We start from the raw sequence: 19,420 nt of genomic DNA on the forward strand, positions 1-19,420 counted from the left end.
TCTGGAATCTGGAATTTGTCGAGTTTGGAGGCAGCTCTGCATAGTGGTCAATAGCTGGCACATCCACAAAGTCATAAAATCAGATTTTAATCTTAACCACACTGCTAACCCTAATGCCTAACCCTAACCTTAAATTAAGACCAAAAGCTCATTTTTGTTTTTATACATTTTTAAAACAGCCAATTTTGACTTTGCAGCTGTCCCTCTAGTGGGCCCAATAAGAGTCATTAGAAAAGACAAAATAATGAATATTACCAATCGAAGACATCTGTTGCAGGACAAATAAATGTGAGTTCACATAGCTGGCCATAAATGGATGTTGCATTTGACTTTATGTGTTGGTTATGGAGGCTTCTAACCCATTGGTTTCTACTACTGATTAGAATACCATTAGGCTATATCTTTACCTAACAAAAAACAGTCTGTTCGATTTCCAGTTACAATTAGTTTAATACCCCTTGATCTTCAAGATTAGGTCTTGGAAATATGAAAATGTACATTAATCAAAATTGTTTTACCTGAGTATAATCCAAAAAAATAAGGACTTAAATAGCCTACTCTGTTGTTTATGATTGTGTTGTCATGGAGGACTGATTGGGTTCATTGCTTCCAGCTGAAAAATAAATGCTGCTCTCGGGAAATGGCATGCTTTGAGCACTAACAAAAAGTGCTTTTTTTGCATGTGAAAAATGTAATGCCATATGCTGCATTTGCTAGAAGCCTCTTGTTTAAGTTGTTTGTTGATGACACTTTGATATCGCGATAATTTGCAGCTGTTTAAGTCTATCAAAAGTGCGCAAGTTTGAGCATGTGTCTGTTAGGCCTTTGAGCATGTGTCTGTTAGGCCTTTGAGCATGTGTCTGTTAGGCCTAAAAGCCCCACTCTTGGTCTTCTTAAATTAAACTTGGTTTTGACCGTAAGGAGCACAACACCACGGGGGGGTTTAGAATGGACCAACTCACTCAAACTGTTATTCCACAGGCTGGGATCCACACTATGCAAAACGGATGGCACTGTGATAGACTACATCAAATTAGCTGAGTAGAGTGTTGGAGGCTATTTTGTAAATGACATCGCCGAAGTCAAGGATCGGTAGGATAGTCAGTTTTACGAGGGTATGTTTGGCAGCATGACTGAAGGAGGCTTTGTTGCGAAATAGGAAGCCGATTCATGTTCCATCACTGGACATTCAGAGGCAGTTTCCCAGACGCAGATTGCGCCTAAATTCATCCTTGACAAAAAACAAAAAAAAGTAAATGGAGATTGTCCATTGAGTTGTTTTCAGTCCAGGACTGGGCTGAATCTGTGTCTGGGAAACCGCCCCACAGAGCCTGGTCATGGGATGGAGGGAGATCGCCCTCCAGTGGCAGAAGGACTCTGTTGCTCTTCTCTCTTGTTCATCAGTTTGACAATCAAAACAATAGAACAAAGAACGTGTCCAGCCAGACATGGGAGGAGACGTGGGTGTATTGCAACTAGGAGGAGCAGGTCATGTACCACTAGCATAACACCTAACTCTCCCTTAGTTCAGCGTAAGGAGAGCAGAGCAAACCAGAGGTGATATCAGTAGGAGGTTTAGCATCTACATCTTGGTGGGGCAAACTCCAAAAAATGTTTATGATGCATGTCAGCAAAGCCACTACACAACACTACATTACATAATACTACACTACACAGCACAACACAACACATTAAATGTATTATAAAGGAGACAAACGGTGCCCACAAACTGTTAGGACCTACATAAAGCTGTCTCAACAGCAGAGCTTATCTTTTCAGCAACAGGAAGTGAATCCTTACCACCGCTACACCTGGCTATCAGTAGAGTCTTGTCTGGCAGTGAAACAGTTCTTTCAGCCTCATTTACTGCCTTTAAAGAAAAAGCTGATATGGCTGACTTGCTTAAACAAATGTGGTTTCTACTGACAATTGAGATGTACAAACTATTGCATAAGCAAACGATGAGTGGATAAGAGGCGATCCTTAATTTCGATTAAGACATTAATGAGCGAGCTAGGACAGACGTAGTCATAACTATTTGTTTAGCTCTTTTGAAATGTACAGCGACAGAATTCAGAACATGGGCTGCTCTTACAGTGTTCTCCCTGTACACCAAGTCAGAACCGTAGGATAAATAAAAGGGGGCATATAAGCAGATGATGAAATATTCTATGATGGCATTTCTCTAAGGCTATAGGCTACATGTGCACCACCAAGTCAGAACAGAAGGCTATGTTATGAGGGTGAAAGGGACCAAATTATTAGGGTGAGGCACATGGGCTACTAACAGCTTACCACACAACATACACTTAGCATTACTTAACCTGTTAGGGCTAGGGGGCAGCATTGACACGGCTGGATAAAAAACATACCCGATTTAATCTGGTTACCACTCCTACCCAGTAACTAGAATATGCATATACTTATTACATATGGATAGAAAACACCCTAAATTTTCTAAAACTGTTTGAATGGTGTCTGTGAGTATAACAGAACTCAAATGGCAGGTCAAAACCTGAGAGATTCCTTTACAGGAAGTGGCCTGTCTGACCATTTGTTGAACTTCTTTTCCATCTCTATCATTTACTAAGGATCTCTGCTCTAACGTGACACTTCCCACGTCGTCCATAGGCTCTCAGAGCCCGGGAAAAACAGAATGTCGTCATTCCAGCCCCAGGCTGAAACACATTATCGCCTTTCTCAAGTGGCCGATCAAGAGACACTGGCTTATGCGTGACCCCGACCGCCCCCGCCTTTGGGATTTTTTCCTCTGTTTGCCGAAAAGGAGATTCCCTGTCGGAATATTATCGCTTTCTCACGAGAAAAGTGTCGTAAAATTGATTTTAAACAGCGGTTGACATGCTTCGAAGTACGGTAATGGAATACTTAGAATTTTATTGTCACGAATTGCGCCAAGCGCGTGACACTTCTTTACTATTTCGGATAATGTCTGGAACGCATCGAACAAAACGCCGCTATTCGGATATAACGATGGATTATTTTGGACCAAACCAACATTTGTTATTGAAGTAGCAGTCCTGGCTGTGTATTCTGACGAAGACAACAAAAGGTAATGAAACTTTAATAATAGTAAATATGATTATGGTGAGTGCTAAACTTGCCGGGTGTCTAAATAGCGAGCCCGTGATGCCTGGGCTATGTACTTAGAATATTGCAAAATGTGCTTTCACCAAAAAGCTATTTTAAAATCGGACATATCGAGTGCATAGAGGAGGTCTGTATCTATAATTCTTAAAATAATTGTTATGCTTTTTGTGAACGTTTATCGTGAGTAATTTAGTAAAATGTTAGCGAATTCCCCGGAAGTTTGCGGGGGTATGCTAGTTCTGAACGTCACATGCTAATGTAAAAAGCTGGTTTTTGATATAAATATGAACTTGATTGAACAAAACATGCATGTATTGTATAACATAATGTCCTAGGGTTGTCATCTGATGAAGATCATCAAAGGTGAGTGCTGCATTTAGCTGTCTTCTGGGTTTTGGTGACATTATATGCTGGCTTGAAAAATGGGTGTCTGATTATTTCTGGCTTGGTACTCTGCTGACATAATCTAATGTTTTGCTTTCGTTGTAAAGCCTTTTTGAAATCGGACAGTGTGGTTAGATTAACGAGAGTCTTGTCTTTAAATGGCTGTAAAATAGTCATATGTTTGAGAAATTGAAGTAATAGGATTTTTAAGGTTTTGAAAATCGCGCCACAGGATAGCAGTGGCTGTTACGTAGGTGGGACGAATTCGTCCCGCCTAGCCTAGAGAGGTTTTAACTACAGTATACATATCTCCCTGGCATATTACATCATTTATGCAGCAGCATACAATACATTTTTGTTCTCACCTTGTTGTGCTGTGCTCACTTGAACAGGAAGGTGGTGCGGCAGTCCTTCTTGTCGGAAGATTTTGTCATCAAACTTTGTCATCAAAGTCTGGCGTTCTCTGGATTTATGGTGCTTTCAAGACAACTGGGAACTCAGAAAAAAACAAGGTTGTATCAGTGATCTTCAGGTCTGAGCTCTAGAAAGAGGCCCGAGTTCCTGACTTGGAATTTCCAGTTGGATGACCGTTCAAAAGTATTTTTCCAGTCAGAGCTCATTTCTTTCAGAGTTCTCAGTTTTCTTGAACTCACTGAAGTCTGTGATTTCCCAGTTCCGAGTTTCCAGTTGTTTTGAATGCGGCAGAAGTCATGCTGGATTGACAACATGGCCAATGTATTCAGCCATTTCTGGCCCATTGTGTTGCATGTGAATGTTTATCCTTTTAAGCTTGGAAAAGAGACCCATAAACCCAGACTTGGACCACACACACTCTCCACTGAATAGCCGGCTAGTGATTGCTTTGCAACGTTTGCAGTCAGCCACTGATTCCTTCCAAACCACTCATTGTTGAATTGGAGATTTCCAACTTGTTGTGTAATGTTTATGTCCCATGGCCGATGAGCACCTATACTTTTGATCAGTAATTTCTCTTCATATGACAAGCATTGAAAAGGATTTTCCAGTACATTTTCATCTTGATTCATGATGATGATTGCTTGTCTAGCTTGCTAGCTAAGATTTTGAAAGTATGATGTTGATACGATCAGTCCAATCAAAGCTACGGTAGATATTTTATCTGTGGCCAATGACCTTGAGTCTTCTTGGACGGGCACTTCTAATGTAAATCTATGGCAGCACCCAAGAGAGTTTGAACTTTCTATCTCTCTCTGTAGATTTTGCGGTGACGTAGTGTCCCCATGAGTGACAGAAAACTGAGCAAATCACAGCGTAATTAGAGAACATTACCCTACGCTGTATATTTTCCGCTGTCTCGCCCCACCACCACAGAAAGCACCGAGTTAGGCTGAAACACCTGCATTTTGGAGCTGCCTTGCTCAAGAAAGAGACCATGTTTGTATGCAGCTTTATTAACTACATTATTTATGAATATACTGGTTAACTTGGGAAGCTTTTCTTATATTCATGACTCCAATTCACGTAATTGAAGTACCTTTTACTATTTTGTTTCTTAAATAAACATGACAGGAATGCACCTGACATATGCTTGCTGTCCTGAGGCTACCTGAGCTAGGTGACATGGTCATGTCTAGATACAGCTTTATTTGGGGGTGGGGTTGCACTTTACCTAACCCTAACCCTTTTCTCCTAACCTGCTACGTTAATTATCCTAACCTGCTACGTTAATTATCCTAACCTGCTACGTTAATTATCCTAACCTGCTACGTTAATTATCCTAACCTGCTACGTTAATTATCCTAACCGGCTACGTTAATTATCCTAACCGGCTACGTTAATTATCCTAACCGGCTACGTTAATTATCCTAACCGGCTACGTTAATTATCCTAACCTGCTACGTTAATTCTCCTAACTAGCTACGTTAGTTAATTCTCCTACGTTAATTATTCTAACCTACTACATTAATTCTCCTAACCTGTTATGTTAGTTAATTCTCCTAACCTGCTACATTAATTCTCCTAACCTGCTACGTTAGTTAATTCTCCTAACCTGCTACATTAATTCTCCTAACCTGCTACGTTAGTTAATTCTCCTAACCTGCTACGTTAATTCTCATAACCTGCTGCATACGTTTTCCTAAACCAGCTACGAAAGGTACATTTTGACAAAACCAGGTAACATGGCAGAAATTTGTAGAGATATGGGTAGTGGGAAGCTAATTCAATACTGATGCAATAATGCCGTCTATTTGTATTTGGTAAACTACCGGGTAATCTCTAGTGAACAGGCACCTCACACAACTGGTATCATATCATAACGTCTGTCAACAGACTGGGGATGCGACAACTAATGAAGAACTTTGTTCCGTGTGTGTAGATTTTTCGGCACTTATTATTTAGAAGAATTATGATTTTGCAGCTGTTTGCATGTTTCGTATTTTAGAACACGACAGAGACATGCCTTTAACCAAAGAGGAGGAGACATTTGCACCAAAGACTTACCTTTAACATGCAAACACGCTCCATATTCTAGTATCTTTTCTAACACGTCTCCCCCATAACATAATCAAGCATCTGACGCAATACGCGTATACCAATATGTTTTGACAATAACAGTCTGCCCACATGACAGAACCAGAAATATTACATTTCAGCCTGGTAGGCTATAGTTGTGTCAATACCAATTCGTTGTGAGAAGGAGGCAAGGAGAGAGGAATTAAGGAAATTAAATTGAGATCTGTAGTGCCTCTGTCAGTGTGTTTCTGTCATCTGATCTGTAGAGGGCGCTCTATCTCTGATTCCAGTATGAGATGTAGGAACAGAGATGTGATTGGTTAATAGAGACCTATGGCAGAGGGCTATTTTAAGGTAGCCAGAAGTTAAAAAATAAATAAAAATAATAATAATAAACGTTAATTGCAGGGGGGCCGGATTACGGCCCCTCCTCTGCAGTGCAGGGGCGGTTCCTCCTGCAGGGGGAGGGTCGTTAGTGATTGGAGCTGGCATGATTGGAGCCACCTGGGCTCAGGGTATTTAAAACTGCTTCACTAACCAGTCTCTCTCTCTCTCTCTCCCTGCTCCTCCAGGTATGATCCTGTTTTGTTGGTTCCCTTGTAGGTTTACTTAGTTTCCACACGCAGATTCATGCACCTTACCTACATTATGACATTTCCACACCTCATTCCTTTTTCTTTGTTTAAAGTTAATCGTTTTTTTGGTTTACAATAAAGAACCTTTTGACTGGCCTATACCTGTTGTTCATGTCCCCTCATTTTTGCCGCAGGCTATGAGCCGGCCTGTGACAAGTGGGGGCTCATCTGTAAGTTAAAGTTAATTGTACTTTAGTCTTTAGTATTTTAGTTTACTTTAACATTTTGTCATAGTTGGTTAAGGTTTTGTCTAGATTGTCTTTGCCTTATTATTGATACCTTTGTTTATTTGTAATTTGGCTTGTTTGACTATTGTTTTAGTTTGCCAAATTTGTTTGTTTGAGGGGATGTTTTAGTTGGGCCAGTATGGTTGGAGAGAGCGTTGAGAGCCATGTGTTCTTTTGGTTCAGTTAACTTGGTAGCTAAATTTGGTATTTCACTCTGGGTTTTTCTGGGTTTTTTGTTCAAGTGGGAGTCCTAGTGTTGAGGCTTATCAGCGAGTGTCAATAGGAGGCTCGTGGTGTTTTTGTTTTAAGTGGCAGTGAACGTGGGTAGAGCTTCCCTTTTCCCCTACATCGGCTCGGGAGCACCTCCGTGGTTATGGGGGGGGCGCCAGTTCTGGTTGTCTTTTCCACTCCACGGGTTTTGTGTGCATAAAACCCCACCACATGTGACTGCATGAAGACCAGGGCCAGTTAGTTGTTTTTGGAGGCTAGTGGTGTGTGGCTCCTGTCCTTGAACCCAGACTGACAGCAGGTGAGTTGTGTTTTTGTTTTTGAGCATTTGTAATTGTTGTATTGGTTGAGGAAAATGTCTTCCATTCTGAGTGGTTTTGTTCAAGCTCCTTCAGAGGTAGCCTTAGAGTTGTGTACTAAGGACCAGTTAATTGAAATTGCTGAACATTATCAGATTGAGATTGTTGATAAAAAAAATGAGACTGTTAAAGCTAAATTAAAGCAGGGTCTTAGGGAAATAGGTGTGTTTTGGGGTCAGTCTGCTAGTAGTGAGGGTACAACTTCAGTCTAGCCCTTCATTAACTTTTGAGCAGCAGAGGGAGCTAGAGCGATTGAGAAATGCTAATAGACCAAAAGAATTACCACAGTTTGATGTTTCACAATCTTCGTTTGTTGCCTAAATTTGGTGAGTCAGATCCAGACACATACTTTGCTTTATTTGACCGTATTGCGTAAGCTAGAGTTTGGTCAGATTTGGACATGACTATGTTGTTGCAATGTGTACTTACAGGTAAAGCATGTGAGGCTTTTGCAGCACTGAGTGTAGCTGACAGTAGTGTATGCTTAAGTTAAATCAGCAGTTCTGAAGGTCTACGAGCTTGTGCCAGAGGCATATCGTCAACGTTTTCGTTACAGGAGAAAGTTAGATTCACAAACCTATTCTGAGTTTGTTCGTGATTTGACTTGTGCATTTAATCGTTGGTGTACAGCTTCTGAAGTTAGTACTTTTGAGGATCTGTCTAATTTGATTGTGTTAGAACAGTTCAAAAATTCTGTGTGACCAGGTTGCTACATGCATGAATGAACGTAAAGTTAAGTCTCCAAGTGATGCAGCAGTCCTTGCAGACGAGTACAGGCTAACACATGAAAGCCATTGAGAGTCAGTGACATGTACCATAAAAATAACTTTACTTCTAGGAAAAGTAGGTCACCTTTTTTGGAGCTTCTTTCCAAAGGCCTCAGCAGAAGTTTGGGTCTGGAGGACTTAAAGCACCGGTTAATGCTAATACCTGTCGCTACTGTTTAGTTGAAGGACATTGGAAGAAAGATTGTCCTCTACTTAAATCAAAAATGTCAAGTCAAGTTAAACCTGCTGTGATGGCAGCTCCTGTTTCAGCCTCTGACCACCAGGGTGAGCTTTTTCAGCCACTAGTTGAGTTTGATTCTTAGTCTTCCCACTGATTTTCCAGCCTTTATTTCAGATGGTGTAGTGTCCCTGAAAGATGGCAACCAAAATGTTACGATCAAGCTCTTAAGAGACACTGGAGCTTTAGATTATTTTATTCTGGAATCTGTTTTGCCGTTCTCTAAGGAGTCTGATACTGGCAGATGTGTAATGGTATGGGTTTAGTTCCATTCTCTTCTCCTTTACATGAAGTTACCCTAAAATGTGGTCTGGTAGAGGGTGATGTAGATGTTGGGGTTAGACCCCAGTTGCCAGTAGAGGGAGTCCACATGATTTTGGGGAATGACTTGGCAGGTAGTCAAGTGTGGGCAGATGGCAAACTAAACATCTTTACGAAGCAACCTTCAGTGTCCCCAGCAAGGGTATCTCCAGATCGCAACTGTGTGTCTCCTGAGGTATTTCGACGTTGTGCTGTTACCTGTGCTGCCTCTCATAATAAGGTTGAGAGTAAGCCAGAAAGTCTTGAGTTGCCAGTCAAACTCCAGACAGAACAGTTGACTAGTTCTAGAGATTCATTGATAGCTGAGCAAAAGGCCGATACTACCTTGGTTGATCTGTTTGATAAAGTCGTTCCTGATTCAGTGGTGAGGAATAGTGCTCAGTGTTATTTTCTTCTTGATGGTCTGTTGGTCAGGAAATGGGTTCCACACTATGATCAGGGTCTAGGAGAACCAGTCTTTCAAATAGTTGTACCTACTACTTTGCGAAATGAAGTGTTGCAAACTTCACATGGTGATGTGGCAGGTCAAATGGGTGTTCGTGAAACTTATGATCGCGTACTCCGCTATTTTTTTCTGGCCACGTTTAAAGCGGGATGTAGCTCAGTTTATTAAAACTTGTCATACATGTCAGCGCACAAGCAAGCCAAACCAGGTTGTAAAGCCAGCACCTTTGAATCCAATACCAGCCATAGGGCAACCTTTTGAGCATCTTATTATCGATTGTGTTGGGCCTTTACCACGGTCCAAGTCAGGTCATAGCTACTTATTAACTGTTATGTGTCAAGCTACTAGATATCCGGCAGCTTTTTCCTTGCGTACCGTAACTTCAAAATCAGTAAAAGCGTTAACTCAATTTATTTCAACATTTGGGATTCCAAAAATCATCCAGTCAGATCAGGGGTCTAACTTTCCCTCCCATTTATTTGCTCAGGTTCTCAAATAGCTTAAAGTTAAACACTAGGTCTACTGCGTTCCATGCCCAGAGTTAGGGAGCTTTGTAACATTTTCATCAAACTTTAACCTCTTACATCTAGACGTTCCGCTAGCGGAACACCTGCTCCAATATCCAATGATAGGCGTGGCGCGAATTACAAATTCCTCAAATACAAAAACTAAAATTTTTCAAACATATGACTATTTCACAGCATTTTAAAGACAAGACTCTCCTTTATCTAACCACACTGTCCGATTTCAAAAAGGCTTTACAGCGAAAGCAAAACATTAGATTATGTCAGCAGAGTACCAAGCCAGAAATAATCAGACAACCATTTTTCAAGCTAGCATATAATGTCACAAAAACCCAGAAGACAGCTAAATGCAGCACTAACCTTTGATGATCTTCATCAGATGACACACCTAGGACATTATGTTATACAATACATGCATGTTTTGTTCAATCAAGTTCATATTTATAACAAAAAACTGCTTTTTACATTAGCATGTGACGTTCAGAACTAGCATACCCCCCGCAAACTTCCGGGGAATTTGCTAACAATTTACTAAATTACTCACGATTAACGTTCACAAAAAGCATAACAATTATTTTAAGAATTATAGATACAGAACTCCTCTATGCACTCGATATGTCCGATTTTAAAATAGCTTTTTGGTGAAAGCACATTTTGCAATATTCTAAGTACATAGCCCAGCCATCACGGGCTAGCTATTTAGACACCCGGCAAGTTTAGCACTCACCAATATCAGATTTACTATTATAAAAGTTTGATTACCTTTTTTGTCTTCGTCAGAATGCACTCCCAGGACTGCTACTTCAATAACAAATGTTGGTTTGGTCCAAAATAATCCATCGTTATATCCGAATAGCGGCGTTTTGTTCGTGCGTCCCAGACACTATCCGAAATGGTAAATCAGGGTCGCGCGCATGGCGCCATTCGTGACAAAAAAAATCTAAATATTCCATTACCGTACTTCGAAGCATGTCAACCGCTGTTTAAAATCAATTTTTATGCAATTTTTCTCGTAAAAAAGCGATAATATTTTGACCGGGAATGTCCATTTAGCTAAACAGAGGAAAGAAAACAAAGCTTTCGGGCGACGCGGGCACGAGTCTCACACTACTGTAACCAGCCACTACCCAAACGCGCTACTTTGTTTCAGCCAGAGCCTGCAAAGCCACGATTCAGCGTTTTGCCGCCTTCTGAGAGCCTATGTTTGACAAATTGAAGTAATAGCATTTCTAAGGTATTTGAATAACGCGCCATGGGATTTCACTGGCTGTTACGTAGGTGGGACGAAATCGTCCCACTGGCCCTAGAGAAGTTAAGGGGGGGGGTCACGGCCCATCTGCAGTGCAGGGGCGGTTCCTCCTGCAGGCAGAGGAGGGTCGTTAGTGATTGGAGCTGGCATGATTGGAGCCACCTGGGCTCAGGGTATTTAAAACTGCTTCACTAACCACTCTCTCCCTGCTCCTGCAGGTATGATCCTGTTTTGTAGGTTTACTTAGTTTTCACTCAGTCATGTTCACACACACAGATTCATGCATCATGCACCTTACCTACACCCTACATTATCACATTTCCACACCTCATTCCTTTTTCTTTGTTTTAAAGTTAATCCTTTTTTGGTTTACAATACCCTCTCTCAACAGCCAGTGTAATCCCGTGGCGCGATATTCAAATACCTTAGAAATGCTTTTACTTCAATTTCTCAAACATATGACTATTTTACAGCATTTTAAAGACAAGACTCTCGATAATCTAACCACACTGTCCGATTTCAAAAAGGCTTTACAACGAAAGCAAAACATTAGATTATGTCAGCAGAGTACCCAGCCAGAAATAATCAGACACCCATTTTTCAAGCTAGCATATAATGTCACATAAACCCAAACCACAGCTAAATGCAGCACTAACCTTTGATGATCTTCATCAGATGACAACCCTAGGACATTATGTTATACAATACATGCATGTTTTATTCAATCAAGTTCATATTTATATCAAAAACCAGCTTTTTACATTAGCATGTGACTAGCATTCCCACCGAACACTTCCGGTGAATTTACTAAATTACTCACGATAAACGTTCACAAAAAACATAATTATTTTAAGAATTATAGATACAGAACTCCTTTATGCACTCGCTATGTCCGATTTTAAAATGGCTTTTCGGTGAAAGCACATTTTGCAATATTCTGAGTAGATAGCCCGGCCATCACAGGCTAGCTATTTTGACACCCACCAAGTGTGGTACTCACCAAACTCCGATTTACTATTAGAAAAGTTTGATTACCTTTGCTGTTCTTCGTCAGAATGCACTCCCAGGACTTCTACTTCAATAACAAATGTTGGTTTGGTTCCAAATAATCCATAGTTATATCCAAATAGCAGCGTTTTGTTCGTGCGTTCAAGACACTATCCGAAGGGTGACGCGCCCGACGCGTTTCGTGACAAATTTTTTAATATTCCATTACCGTACTTCGAAGCATGTCAAACGCTGTTTAAAATCAATTTTTATGCTATTTTTCTCGTAAAAAAGCGATAATATTCCGACCGGGAGTCGTTGTTTTCGTTCAAAGAGAGTGAAAGTAAACATGGTGTCGGCTTGCGCACGCGCCTCCAGTCTCATTGTCCTCAGATCGACCACTTACCAAATGCGCTAATGTTTTTCAGCCATGGCCTGCAAAGCCACCATTCATCGTTCTGGCGCCTTCTGAGAGCCTATGGGAGCGTTAGAAAATGTCACGTTACGCCAGAGATCCCCTGTTTTGGTTAGAGATGATCAAGAAGGCCAAGAAATAGTCAGAGAGAGCGCTTCCTGTTTGGAATCTTCTCAGGTTTTGGCCTGCCAAATGAGTTCTGTTATACTCACAGACACCATTCAAACAGTTTTAGAAACTTTAGGGTGTTTTCTATCCAAATCAAACAATTATATGCATATTCTAGTTACTGGGCAGGAGTAGTAACCAGATTAAATCGGGTATGTTTTTTTATCCAGCCGTGCAAATACTGCCCCCTATCCCCAACAGGATAAAGAACCTTTTGACTGGCCTATACCTGTTCATGTCCCCTATTTTTGCCACAGGTTATGAGCCGGCCTGTGACAACCTGCGATTATACTTTGGGAAGAACTGTATAAAAAAAATCACAACTACCAATAAAGCACTTTTCTTAATATTACATGTTAAAAGTAATCAGGAAAGAAGTGGAGGGCGCTCAACTTACGTGAGTCGATGTGCAACCAAAACATTTATCATTGACAAGGAAAAAACACAAGGCTCTCCCACCATTATTTTTGTTTTAATTACAAACGATCAATAGCTTCTTAAAAGTAATTAGGTAATTTTAAAATCATATGAAAAAGTAAGCATCTCAATAAATAACACATATCAAATCAGCTAATACCAAATTCCAGTCTGAAGGATGCTTTGAAGTAATTTCCCACGGTCACTAGGTGTTGTCTCACTCCCTTCTAACCAGTCCTTGAGTCATAGAGGGAAGCATAAGGCGTGTTCCTTAGTCGTTTCTTTCAGCAATGGGGTCATAATATTGTGTAGCTTGAACACTACCGTTCAAACACAAATTCATATGAAGAAAGAATCAACATGCCACATAGGTGCTAGAAACGGCTAAAAACAGCTAGAAAACACTAGACAACCATAGTGGTTGTCATTTTGGCACTGAAAATCAGATTTTGGCTGGATTTTATTCATGTTCAGAATTTCTCAAAGGGCCACCAGTATAAATGAATGATCTGGCGGGCAGCCACCAGTATAAATTAACGTACGGGCCGGATCTGGCCGGCTGCCACCAGTATGATAGTTATGGTATGTGATTTAGAAAAAAACATTCCTGATTACTATAGGTTGGGTCTTGCTGCAGTCCTGTCTCTCTCTCTCTCTCTTCTTCCCCTGCCACTCTCTCTCACTCGCTGTCTCCTGGCACAATCCCAGCCAGTTGTGGTTTCCTACTTTTTCAAATGTGTTCCTCAGTTCTTTCTTGTTCTCTCAGAGACAATACAAAGTCTAACTGACACCATAACAGAGAAATGCTAACTTCTGTCACCAGGCAAGCAAGAATCTTCCTTTAATAAACACTATTATATAGACACTATATATACAAAAGTATGTGGACACCCGTTCAAATGAGTGATTTGGCTATTTCAGCCACACTCGTTGCTGTCTGTGTATAAAATCAAGCACACATCCATGCAATCACCATAGCAAAATATTGCCAGTAGAATTGCCTTACTGAAGAGCTCAGTAACTTTTCAATGTGGCACCGTCATAGGATTGCCACCTTCACAACAACACAGTTTGTCAAATTTCTGCCCTGCTAGAGCTACCCAGGTCAACCGTAAGTACTGTTATTGTGAAGGGGAAACATCTAGGAGCAACAACGGCTCAGCCACAAAGTGGTAGGCCACACAATCTCACAGAACGGGATCGCAGAGTGCTGAAGTGCGTATTACATAAAAATTGTCTGTCCTCGGTTGCAACACTCACTAGCGAGTCCCAAACTTCCTCTGGAAGCAATGTCAGCACAAGAACTGTTCGTCGGGAGCTTCATGAAAGGGGTTTCCATGGCTGAGCAGCTGCACACAAGCCTAACATCAGCTTGCGCAATGCCAAGAGTCGGCTGGAGTGGTGAAAAGCTCTCCGCCATTGGACTCTGGAGCAGTGGAAGCGCGTTCTCTGGAGTGATGAATCACGCTTCACCATCTGGCAGTCTGACGGACGAATCTGGGGTCCAACTCCATATTATCACATTTACTTCAATAAATCAATTGTATTTATAAAGCCCTTTTTACACCAGCCGATGTCACAAAATGCTATACAGAAACCCATCCTAAAACCCCAAACAACAATCAATGCAGATGTAGAAGCACTGTGGCTAGGGAAGAACTCCCTAGAAAGGCAGGAACCTAGAGAGGAACCAGGCTCTGAGGGGTGGCCAGTCCTCTTCTGGCTGTGCCTGGTGGAGATTATAACAGAACATGGCCAAGATGTTCAAATGTTCATAGATGACCAGCAGGGTCAAATAATAATAATCACGGTGGTTGTAGAGTGTGCAACAGATCAGCACCTCAGGAATCATATTAATGTCCATGATTTTGGAATGAGATGTTTGATGAGCAGGTGTCCACATACTTGGTGTCTGGACTGCTCTGGGCATCGTTACACTGCTCACCACAATAGTGAAGTCACTCGTGTACCTGCTCTGCCCCTCATCAACCCTCCTAAACCCCAGAAAGGCCTGTCCTCCTCCCCTCCACCCCCCAGAGTAGGAGTGTTTCTGGACTGGCCAGCTGGCATTCTGTCCTTCTACGAGGTCTACTCTGACACAATGACTCCCTTGTACACATTCCAGACCACATTCACTGAGTCTACCCAGGGTTTAGGGTTTGAAATGAGGGCTCTTCAGTGTCCCTAAGCCAGGTAGAGTAACCTCCTTTGTCCTGGAGGAACACCTGGGTCTCCATGGAAACACAGTCACACTCCTGTTCTAACCCAACCATGTGACCTGATGGGGTGTTGTTGACGGTGATCATGACTACAGATATGGACATTGTAACAGATAAATGTTGTTGACAGTGATCCTGACTTCAGATATGGACATCATGAGTTCAGAAATAGACACTATGCAGAAATTCCCTGGTTGCTAAAATTCTATTATAAACTGGGTGGTTCGAGCCATGAATGCTGATTGGTTGACAGCCATGGTATATCAGACCGTATATCACGGGTATGGCAAAACATTTATTTTTACTGCTCTAATTACGTTGGTAACCAGTTTATAATAACAATAAGGCACCTCAGGGTTTGTGATATTTGGCCAATATACCACGGCTAAGGGCTGTGTCTAGGCACTCCGCGATGCGTTGTGCGTAAGAACAGCCCTTGGCCGTGTTATATTGGGCATATACCACACCTCCTCTGGTCTTATTGCTTAAATAGTTCACCTAATTTCAGTTTATGTGACAAAACAAGCAAGTATAGTGCAGAGAATCACTGTACCATCTAAACCACTGTGAAATATATTTTCCATAACCAAAAATATTGTATATTTAGCTGTTTAAAGCTGGTGCACAAAACCGAAAGTAAAAGATGCAAAAACGACACTTAAGAATGTGAAAAACAAACTCTAAGAACGGGAAACATAGAAATAGTGCACATAGAACAGATCTACCGCGTCTTAGACTTGCTTTCGATAAGAACGACAGATCTATAACTAACATTTCTATATGAATTTGGTCAGGTCGCCCCAAAAAAGTTACATATTGCAGCTTTAATGATTATATTCCTGTGACTGTATTTTCTATTCTGTGCTGTAGGCCAACCTGGTCTCAGAGCATTTCATATTGTTCTGTAAGTAAATCCAAGACTTTCCATGTTACGTTTGGTCTGGTTACATAATAGAGATGGTTATATAAGAGAAAAACGAAAGGAGGCTAATTGGTCAGGGTGGATAGGTGGGCGTATAAGGCGAACATTTAGCAACTTTAAGGTTGTGAGTTGGAATCTCACAACAGACAACATTAGCATTTTAGCTAAATAGCAACTTTTCAACTACTTAGCATGCTAGCAAATCCTTCACCTAACCCAGATTTACATACAGAATAATACGAAATGCTCTGAGACCAGGTTGTGTAGGCTGCTATAAAATACCTTAAACTTCAAATACGAGACATTGTATTTTTGTGACGTAAATGATTGTGGTTGATCAAATCTATGGTTTGTCAAATTTACTCTGTGTGTTAAATAATCCCATTGTTGTCGTGGGGAGATTACTGATTATATTCCTGTACCTGTACTTCCTTTTCTGTTCTGTTGGAGTGTTGTACTGTAAAAGGCCTTTACCTTTGAATAGGAGACATTATGTTGCTAAATCAGTGATTGTTATAAAGTCAATGCTTTATAACAATGCTGTATGTCAATGCTTTATATCAATGCTTAATATCAATGCTGTATAGTAAGCTACTGTATCAATAGATCTAGTTATTCACATTTTTGTGATTGAACAAGCATTTCACTACACTTGCAATAACATCTGCTAACCATGTGTATGTGACCAATAAAATGTGATTTGTTTTGCATCTAGCTCTAAACACAACACTCCAGTTTGTCTGATTATCTCAAGAGAAATAAAGCTTTGACACAAACTGGTGTGTGTTTCACCTATTCGGCTCTTTCAGATCAGTGTAGTTGAAGTAAGGTCAAATAAAAGGAGTCAATGGAGAGGATGCAAAGGAGAGAAAGGCACTAAACTTTTGAGAATGGGCGGGGAGAAGGGTATTTGATTGACACCCTATGCGGCCAATAGCAGGACTTTTCCGGGTCCACGGAGGCGTGTCTAACGTCAATTTTCACAACGCACGAAAACCAATCATACAGTAGGCACCTCCTATACGTTGACAGACACTGTGATGACCAATGAGAAGAGATGTAAAGTGGATGACAGGCGGAGCCACGGTCTGGAGCAGAGTCTGCGTGTCGCCTGACCGGATGATGACTGACTGAAGTTTTATCACTGTAGTTTCCTATTCCGTCTTTTCTATTCATTTAAATAGCGCGTCACTGTAGCCCTCTTATTTAGAATCTAGTTACTGAGCCTAACCCAAATCTGACAACAATCACGTTTTAACAGTCGACTTGACTTTTACGCTTTTTCCGTGAAAGGAAACTCCAGTTCGCAAGTGAGAGAGCGCAAAGATCCGACCCATCTCTCTCTCGGACTCTCTCTCTCCCTCCCTGTCTCTTCGAGAAGGCTGAGTTGAGCCCGCCGGAGAGAAGAGCAGCCATGGGGAACCGGGGTATGGAAGACCTTATTCCCCTCATCAACAAGCTCCAGGACGCTTTCAGCTGCATCGGCCAGAGCTGCAACATGGACCTGCCACAAATCGCCGTGGTCGGAGGGCAGAGCGCCGGGAAAAGCTCCGTTCTGGAGAATTTCGTTGGAAGGTGAGTAGTAATGGTTACCTCTGGTCCTTGGCGTTATTACGCGTTCATACATTTATGAGTGAAAGAGGGAACGCGCACTAACGCTCTGGACCAGAGCTGGGTAACGGGTTATGGGTTGAGTATAGAAGTCTATACACATATATATATGTACGACTTCGGTGGATAGTCAACCTATATAAAGTGAAGGGTTGGGTGCATGCTGGCGGAGCTTTGGGGCTTTTTACATAAAGTTTGTAGTGCAAGTTATGTGCTATATATACCGTCCCTTGCATGGCGTAAAAGTAGCCAACGAAGCAACATCGGGTCTACGAGTTGTCACGTCTTTTTTCCGGTTCTGATGAGCGAGTTTATTCACGAATAAAGTTTACGCACTTTGCGCAACTAGCTGTCAAAATTAAGGGATAAAGGGCGTGGGGTGGGGGGAGAGAGATAGTGGGGGTTTGAGAAAGGGGGGAAGAGACTGAGAGTCTCTCTCTCTCGCTCTCACAGTAATCAGCTCATAGACCCACAGTATGTCTGTCTGTTATATTGCCTCTATCCTATCGAACTTTAACATGGATCCTGTGTGTGCATGTGTTCTTGTGTGTATGTTTCTGTTTGTGTGCCTGTGTGTTTCTCAGAGAGATAGACAGTAGGGGCATTGATGGGGTGGCTGGGTGGTGATGTCATAAGCTGTGACGTCATCTCTGGTGGACGGTTGTGTGTGTGGTGGTTGCAATAAGTCTAGGGGTCAACGTACGGTCTGTATTCGAAATAGCATCCTATTCCCTATGTAGTGCACTACACCCTATTTGCCCTAATCAATAGTAGTGCACTACATAGGGAATAGGGTTCCATTTGGGATGTAGAGTGATCACTCTCTTCCTTCCTGCCTGCTTGGTCAGGGCTAAACAGTTAGGAAGAAGTGATGTATGTATGTACAGTGAGGGGGAAAAAAGTATTTGATCCCCTGCTGATTTTGTACGTTTGCCCACTGACAAAGAACTGATCAGTCTATAATTTTAATGGTAGGTTTATTTGAACAGTGAGAGACAGAATAACAACAAAAAAATCCAGAAAAATGCATGTCAAAAATGTTATAAATTGATTTGCATTTTAATGAGGGAAATAAGTATTTGACCCCTCTCAATCAGAAAGATTTCTGGCACCCAGGTGTCTTTTATACAGGTAACGAGCTGAGATTAGGAGCACACTCTTAAAGGGAGTACCCCCCACCTGTGTGTGTGTGTGTGTGTGTGTGTGTGTGTGTGTGTGTGTGTTTGTTAGGGCTGTCCCCGACTAAAAACAATCTTGGTCGCCTGAAAGTTGTATATTCTCCTCCTTTACTCTCCTGAAGTTTCTACCTTTCCCAGATTCTGACTTTACTCTCCTGAAGTTTCTACCTTTCCCAGATTCTGACTTTACTCTCCTGAAGTTTCTACCTTTCCCAGATTCTGACTTTACTCTCCTGAAGTTTCTACCTTTCCCAGATTCTGACTTTACTCTCCTGAAGTTTCTACCTTTCCCAGATTCTGACTTTACTCTCCTGAAGTTTCTACCTTTCCCAGATTCTGACTTTACTCTCCTGAAGTTTCTACCTTTCCCAGATTCTGACTTTACTCTCCTGAAGTTTCTACCTTTCCCAGATTCTGACTTTACTCTCCTGAAGTTTCTACCTTTCCCAGATTCTGACTTTACTCTCCTGAAGTTTCTACCTTTCCCAGATTCTGACTTTACTCTCCTGAAGTTTCTACCTTTCC

At 41.5% G+C, this 19,420-nt stretch overlaps 1 protein-coding gene across 4 annotated transcripts in view; it reads left to right on the plus strand.

The window, feature by feature from the left end:
* The first annotated feature begins 17,205 nt into the window (after positions 1-17,205).
* LOC106593274 (dynamin-2) overlaps positions 17,206-19,420 on the plus strand; it is a 52,046-nt gene continuing 49,831 nt past the window's right edge. For all 4 annotated transcript variants that reach the window (XM_045709895.1, XM_045709897.1, XM_045709896.1 and 1 more), the window contains exon 1: positions 17,206-17,681. In XM_045709895.1, coding sequence (XP_045565851.1) covers positions 17,521-17,681 — 161 coding nt within the window. In that variant the 5' untranslated portion in view covers positions 17,206-17,520. The remainder of the gene's footprint in view (positions 17,682-19,420) is intronic.

This window comes from Salmo salar, chromosome ssa02, assembly GCF_905237065.1.
Source record: "Salmo salar chromosome ssa02, Ssal_v3.1, whole genome shotgun sequence".
NCBI classification, from domain to species: Eukaryota; Metazoa; Chordata; class Actinopteri; order Salmoniformes; family Salmonidae; genus Salmo; species Salmo salar.